Source organism: Trichechus manatus, unplaced genomic scaffold (assembly GCF_000243295.1).
Source record: "Trichechus manatus latirostris isolate Lorelei unplaced genomic scaffold, TriManLat1.0 scaffold00027, whole genome shotgun sequence".
Classification (NCBI taxonomy): Eukaryota; Metazoa; Chordata; class Mammalia; order Sirenia; family Trichechidae; genus Trichechus; species Trichechus manatus.
The window spans coordinates 11,210,777-11,218,738 of record NW_004443963.1 but is presented as its reverse complement, the minus strand read 5'-3'; the positions used below and the strand labels follow the sequence as shown (position 1 = coordinate 11,218,738).

At 45.1% G+C, this 7,962-nt stretch overlaps 1 protein-coding gene across 1 annotated transcript in view; it reads left to right on the top strand.

Annotated features, from left to right (window-relative positions):
• LARGE1 (LARGE xylosyl- and glucuronyltransferase 1) overlaps positions 1-7,962 on the top strand; it is a 382,255-nt gene that overhangs the window by 19,242 nt on the left and 355,051 nt on the right. The window contains exon 3 of the mRNA XM_012554797.2: positions 3,374-3,497. Within this exon, the coding sequence (XP_012410251.1) occupies positions 3,374-3,497 (124 nt within the window). The remainder of the gene's footprint in view (positions 1-3,373; positions 3,498-7,962) is intronic.

Genomic DNA, 7,962 nt, shown 5'->3' with positions numbered 1-7,962 from the left:
TTACTCCGTTCTGTAGGGTCTCTATGAGTCGGAATCAACTCGATGGCAGCAGGTTTGGTTTTTTGGTTTTAGAGTTAGGAACCAACTGAGAAATGTGATTCAGAAGTCATGCATATGGAGAATGAAATCCCACCTTTATGGCTGTTATTCCTGAATTGTAGCATGTTCTTTCAACTGTGATCACAGTGGGACTCTCCCTTACCCATTACATATGGATCATTCTAGCCTCCACCCCTAGTTTATCCTAAGTGAGATACCTAAGCTCCACTCAGTAGTAAAGAAGGAAGAGGGAGAGTACCGTGCTGTTCCCAGAAATCTATTTGTACTTCCACATTGGCCAGAACTTGGTCACATAGCCATGCCTATCCGCAAAGGAGGCAGGGAAAATTTGGTCTCTTTTCTGGATATATCCATATGTCTAGTACTGAAGAAAAATGAGAGAGGAGATATTTGGAGAAAATTCACAGTCTTTGCTATGGGCCATTAAAGAATTTTAAGCATCTCTATACCTAACTTCCTGGTAATAGTGTCAAACTGTGGGGACGTTTGAATTTCTTTGAATAATTATTCACTTGTCCACTTATTCTTTCTCTCAGTAAGCAATTACTGGGTGCAGATGTACACACACACACACAGTGCAAAAATCGAGATAAGATTATTAATAAAATACAGCTCCTGATGACAATGTCATCTAGCAGAGGACAGACAAGTGAATAGTCAGTAGATCATTACAGTCCAACCCAGTGGGGTTAGTACTGAGCTCAGAATTCAGCAAGAGGATAGTTCAGCCATAAGAAGGGCACCCGACCCAGTGAAATGGCTTCCTTGAAGGCATGGTGTCTAAGTTGAGAACTGAAGGCCAGAAGCAATTATCAAGGCACCGTGTAATTGGTCCAAGAAGAGGTGACAGCATGAAGACAAGCCTGTAGGAGAGCATGGCTAATCCCTGGAGCTGCAGCCATGGCCAGGCACTATTCTATGCTCTGAGGATAGAGCAGTAAATGCACAAGTAGGTGGTTTTTGAAACTAGAGAAACCCTGCTGTAGATAGTTCACAAGCTAGAGGAGAGGAGACAGACGGACAAATAACGGATGAATGAGAGAGTGGTGGAGGAGGGAGACAGGACCACTTAGCTGTAGTGGCAGCGGAGCCATCCTGAAGGCTAAATAGGAGTCAGCCACGTGAAGGGCTGGGAAAGAGAATGCGGGGTTTGAGGAGGGAGTGGGAAGATGTGAGCTTGGAGGGTGGATGGAGTGAGATCATCGAAGATCCGTTAGCTCCGTGCAGAAGGCTGAACTTTATACCTTGTACGGTGAGCAGGGAACTGTGTGATCATTTTGGAGACATCACAGGAATTATAGGATGGAGGACATATTGAAGGGAGCAAGCTTAGGGGCAGGGAGAGAAGAGGTGAACGTAAAAACCATTGCCGTCGAGTTGACTCTGACTCATAGCAACCCTATAGGACAGAGTAGAACTGCCCCATAGGGTTTCCAAGGAGCGTCTGGTGGATTCTAGCTGTCAACCTTTTGATTGGCAAACATAGCTCTTAACCACTACACCACCAGGATTTCCAAAGTGAACATAGTCACGAGAAATCATTGAAGGTTAGATACGATAATTATAGCTAACATTTATTAAGTCCTTACTACCTGCCGGACGCTGTTCTAAGTGCTTCATTTATTTTAACTCTGTCATTCTGACAATAACTACGAGGTAGGAACTGTTGTTTTCATCCCCATTTTACAGATTCAGAAACTGAGACTCAAGTATTAAGAAACTTGCCCAAGGTCACATCAGTAGTTTGTGATAGAACCAAAAGAAGGCAAAACCAGTCTGACCATTAGACTAAGGTGCCTCCCAGGACTTGGCAGTTGATTGGGTGTGGACATTGTGGATGGGGAGGGAACCCAGGTGATGCTCACGTTTCTAGCTTATGAGGTTGGGTGGATGGTGCACCTTCAACTCAGGCAGGAAATTCAGGAAGAAGAACATGTAAGGGGCCAGGAGAGGGCAAAATGATTTCTGTTTCAAAAACTGGTTTACTTATTCGTCCATGTAACCATTCAGAGCAAATGGGAGCGCTTACTTAATATGCCTGGCGTTGTTCCAGATGCTAAAATACAGCAATGAATGACAATGTCTCTGTCCCCATGGAGCTTACATTCTAGAGGAGAGACATGTGCTGAACAAACACTCCACTGATAACTAGTAACTTGGTAGTGTTATGAGAGTTGTAATTGGACCTTCTTAGTTTCGAGGGGCCTCAGGTGGGACTCTCTGATTAGCAGTTGCTTTTACCAGTGTAAAGCTCAGGATACAATTCCGATTTACACCGAGGCTCCAAGCAAAGTGGTTTAGGCTGTGTTTGTGGGTGCTTTTACCAGGGTCCCTAGAGAAGGATGCTGAAGGGTGCAGTTTACAGGAACTGCATTCTCTTGATGGTACCGTGAGACTCACAGGAGTGCAGCTGCTGGTCAGCCTGGATTGGATTGCTGGGACCGTGTCAGCAACCTGACAGAACTGGCATTCGAACTCATTTTGATTGCAATTCTGAAGTTTTGCTGTTTAACACCGTGTAAGGGTGGCATACTGGTTAAGTGCTACAACTGCTAACCGAAAGGTCAGCAGTTTGAATCCCCCGGGTGCTCCTTGGAAACTCTATGGAGCAGTTCTGCCATGTCCTATAGGGTCGCTATGAGTCAGAATCCACTTGACGGCAGTGGGGTTTAATGCTGTTTTATATTTTGGGTGCTACTTCATTAAAGGCTGGTTGACTGAGGTTGAATGAATGAAAGGTGTGGAAATATTAAAACTGAGGATGAGTTGATATTCAGTGATGGGAGTCCCAGACGACTTCATCTTTCTTGCATGGTTTCTCTTTGGAGAGGAACAAGCAGAAAACAGAACTTAGCACTGTGTTGTGCAAGACACATCTTACCAGCTTCGTACATCCAGGCTAAAGACTTTGCCCTCTGGTGATGTGTTCTGCATTAATGCGGATATGCTCAGGTAGTAGGTGTAAAGGGTTGGGCAGATTGTTACAGCATGCTCTATCTAGGATTTTTGGAAGTACAAATACCCTAATAAAAGGTATGGTGGTTGGCTTGAGTTGACTATCACAGCTCTTGTCTTTTTTTTCTTTGGTTGCCATGTCTGTGAAATGGTCAGGTAGGGAGAGACGTCTTCTCTTCTCAGCTCTGACATCCTCATCAGTAAGCGCTGGCTTGGTCAGGTGCCTGATGGACTTTCCCAGTTGCTGTTAGAAACCAGCCATGTCTCATGGATTGTCAAGGATCACCTGTGTTTTTGCTGCTGGATTTCAGCTGCCTGACCTCCGCCGCCTCACTTTTCTTCCTCTCAATTCCCACAGGCGGAACCCTCTGCACTTCCACCTCATTGCCGACACCATTGCGGAGCAGATCCTGGCCATGCTCTTCCAGACCTGGATGGTGCCCGCCGTACGTGTTGACTTCTACAATGCGGACGAGCTCAAGGTATGGGCGGAAGGAGAGGTGCCTCCCTGGGCTCCCCAACCCAGAAGTTCTTCTTACGTGTGATTTAGTAGACCATAGCAATGACAGAACTCTCAGTCCCAACTGAAGATGTCCAGTATATAACTGAGGTTATTTGCCAGCTGAATCTGGTTTTATTACAAAGCATTAAATTAACCACTTTATTGGCACAGAATCCATATTGTCTGTGCAGTTCTAGCCACCAAGGCTCTGCATAGATTCTGGAGACCACTGGCCTTATACATATGAGATACAGATTTTTTGTACTTATTATCTAGAGAATTCTGTCACCCAGTGGGGTAAATGCTGAACTCAGAATTCGATAGACCTGGTTCAGATTCATGTATTGTCATTTACTGGTCTTGAAACACAAAGCAAATTGCCTACTTTTCTGATCTTCAGTTTTCTCATCTGCACAAAGATGGTTATAACATCAAACTCATGGAGTAACGGAGTCCCTGGGTGGCCAAATGGTTAAGCACTTGACTACTAACTGAAAGGTTGATGGTTTGAACCTACCCAGAGGCACCTTGGAAGACAGGCCTGGTGATCTGCTTCCTAACGGTCACAGCCTTGAAAACCCTATGGAGCAGTTCTACTCTGCACACATGGGGTCACCATGAGTCAGAATCGACTTGATGACAACTGGTTGTGGGGTAATAAAGAGGCTTAAATGAGAGGAATATACGTGAATGTGCTTTTAAAAGATTGTGTTGAATACATATTAAAGATTTTATTGGGTTTGAGGATCCCAACCAAATGATACCCTTCTAGCCATATTGCTTAAAATCTTTCTGTAGTGTCATTTTACTAGCATCAAGATGGAAATTTCACAACCTGGCTAAAGAAGTTCTGTATATTCGGACCTTTGACGCTTCTTTCTGTCTCATTTCTTGTCATTCCTGCAAATGTACTCTGTTACTTAGCTCTAAAAGCCACCTGTGGTTCTCTCTTAGGTTTGAGCCTTTGCTTATACTCTTCCATCTATCTCATGTGCCCTTCCCATCTATCTTGTCTCAACCCATACTCATCCTTGAGGATTCAGCTGCCCGGCCACCCCCTCTGAGAACTTTCTCTGACTTCTTCAAGCAGGAGGAAGAAATTTTCTATTCACTTGTGTCTCCTGCCCAACTTTGGAACCTTCTTAAGCAGTAGGCTCTTTTATTTCTGGTGCACAGTAGGTACTGTAATGCTTGTGGATTCAACAAATTGCTTTTATTAGAGGAACTTTCAACTTTGCAGATATACTTTGATGCTTTGTCTCCAGTCACCTTGGGGAGGACTAAACACCTAGGCATGAGGCTGATTCTGGCAAATTGCTTGTTCCCAACCTCATAAAGCCATTATCTTTTCATTTCAGAGTCATAATATTTTAAATAGATCACAGAGATGCTGGCCAGAGTTTTTGATTTTCACCTATTTCAGGCTCTGAGGTTGATCGAGATGTTCAGAATTTAGCATTTGGGGATTGTCACAGTAATTTGCATGCCATTCCAATCTATTCTGAGCTAAAATTGATTAACACTCTTAAAAAGGGAAAAACAAAATTTAGCAAATTGCTGCGCTAATTAAGGTGAAAGCCAGCCACTCTGTCTCCCAGGGTCTTTGCGCCAACTCCGTGGGGAAAAGCATCGGGAGAGGAGGAGGAGCATCTGGCGTGGAAGGACGCATCTACCTCCTCGTTAATTGTTCTCCTCTCTTTTGACAGTCCTGTGCTGTGTCTTTCAAGTTTGCACTCTCTACTTTTTAGTAAAAATGAAACACAGACAGAAAAAAGTGGTGGAAAAATCCTGAGCTCAAGTCCTGGTCACCACTGAAGAACTCTCTGACTTTGGTTCTGAGCTTTGGCTCTCTCATTTGGGTGTGGACCCTGTCTGCCCCTCAAGGAAGGGATCAAATAATTTAATTCTTGGGGTCACCACATTTCTGAGGCCTCTTGTGCCTTGAACCATGGGTGGGCAGCCAGGTGTTTGCCTGCAAATGGCCCTGCAATGACATATATAAGGTAGGTCCATCTGTACCAAACATATATATATATATTATATGTGCCGTTGAGTCGACTCTGACTTATGGTGACCCCACGTGTGTAAGAGTAGAACTGCGCTCCAGAGGGTTTTCAATGAGTAATTTTTCCGAAGTAGATCGCCACACCTTTCTTGCAAGGCACCTCTGGGTGGATTCGAACCTTCAATCATTCAGTTAGCCACTGAGCACGTTAACTTTTTGCACCACCCAGATATTCCCCATCTGCACCAGCCCTTGTAAAATCTCAAGAGCAGCCCTGGGGCAGGTGAGTGAGTGTTGTTCCGCGGCAGGTGCACCTGGAAAGGAACACGATAAAGCACCACCGGTTCGATGACATTAGAGAACGAAGAAGAACATGAGAGAAACAGAATCATACTGTGTTCTGCAGCTGCACTCAGGAAGTGTGTCAGATGGTACCCTCAGCACACACACACGATGGCCTCCCCCAGTACGGCTCCAAGAAATTGCTTTGCACAACTGTTGGAAATGACATTTCTTGGAAACACTCCTGCAGGCCCCTCATTGTATCTGTTAGTGCTGGAGAATGGAGTATTAGGGAACAGGAAATTTATGAGGGACTAGTGCATGATTAAAAACGAACTATGGGAAATTCACGGTGGACTGGTACGTTTCTCTCCATGATGGCCAGTTAGTGTGGATTTGCAAATAGTGATCACTCAGCCTGCCTTTCTCCGTGGCCTGTGAAATGCTCATTGGTCTCCCTTATGTTTCCACGGGCCCATTCATTCCCAGCTTCCAAGGCCCCAGATCACAGGCCTACCAGGACTGAGGATGGCTTTGTGCTCTGAGCTTCTCTCCAGACATGCAGCAGGGGAGGAGGAGAATGTATTTTTGTGTAGAGCTTTGTAGATGGTGACATGCTGTTGTTACTTCTCATCACAACTCTGGAGGAGAGAGACGTTGCATTGCCTCTATTTCCCAAATAATTCATCCATTGAAGGCCAGGGTTGATGAGTGTTTGCTTAAGATCAGGCAGCTAATAAATTCCCAGGCTGATATTTGACTTTTCCCTTTGCAAATGAAATGATAGGCGATATGGGATTGAATAATTCAGTATACCCAGATGTGGTGCAGATCCTCAGGGAAGGAGGGAGACACGAGCGGCAGCTCTTGGGGAGCGGAGTCACCATTGAGGAGTTGTGCTTGAACTCAAAGTTCCCCTTTTCAGCAACTTTGGACCCCAGTGGCTGCAATCTCTGTTATTTCTGGAACTTACTCTTTTCTGTTGTTTTACACGGTACTCTTGTGGAATCATCACAGCAACTCTATGGAGTAGGTCCTATTATTATTCCCATTATACAGATAAGGAAACTGAGCGTTAAGGAGGTTAAATATTGAACCTCAAATCACATAGGTAGTACATGGCAGAGCCAGGATTAAAAGCCAGGACTGTCAGACTCCACAGCCCATGCTCTTTCTCCTGGCTTGCATTTCTCTCTTTGTGGCCTTCCTTAAGCTGAGATAACGTCATTGTGTCTAGACAAGAGTTCTTTCAGCGCTCAGCGGTGTTACTTTTCTGGCTGTTCCTGAAGAACAAATGTGTTAGCATGAACCCTCTGTTTTAAAGACCTGCTGGAAATGAAGTTTCCTGCTGGGGATAAAAGTACGGCAGACTAACGCTGCTGCTGAGGTTTGGGACAACTGTATCACTCACATCCAAGAGTCATGTTCTAAACAGTCATACCTCTAGACAGCTTGCTTTAAATCAGCAAAACATCTCTTGCCAGGCTCAGATGAGGCCCTGCATGTCTACCAGCCTGTGATCTTGCGCCAGTTTTCCCAGAAAGTCACCTCCATGCCACCACTGGGGTGAGGATGACCCCAAGCTTGCCTAGGGAGGTGGCTGGGGCAGGGACTGTTTCATGATTCACCTGTCTAGCTGGGGGCCCTAATGCATCTCCTTTCCTCCCAGACCTGCGGCGTGCTCATTACCAACATCAGAAAGATTGCGGAGTGGGACTCAGGACTCTGGTGACAGAAAATATCGATGGTTGACTCTAAAAATTGGCTTCCTGCTCATACTTCATTGCCTTTGTGCTGGTCTCTATGGAGAATGGCCCAGGATCTTTTTAGATAACTACAATCTCTTGGCACCCTGCAGCCCTTGGGAGGCAAACTTCCATTGTTCCTCTCCCTGGGGGGTGGATAGAGTGCTACCTACCCTGTCTATTTCCTAGGAAGACACACTTCCTGAATGATAGACATTTTCAGCTCGAAGAGACTGATGAGAACATGAAATCATAGGGTTTCGAAGTTGGAAGTAGGCCTAATACTCATTGGTTTTTTTCAGGACTTCGAACCAGTTCATTCTGGTTTGACCCCCAGCTGAGAATTTGCCTTTCCATCCCAGATGTACTGAATCAGAACCTACAGTCTAACAAGATCCTCAGGTGATTCTTAT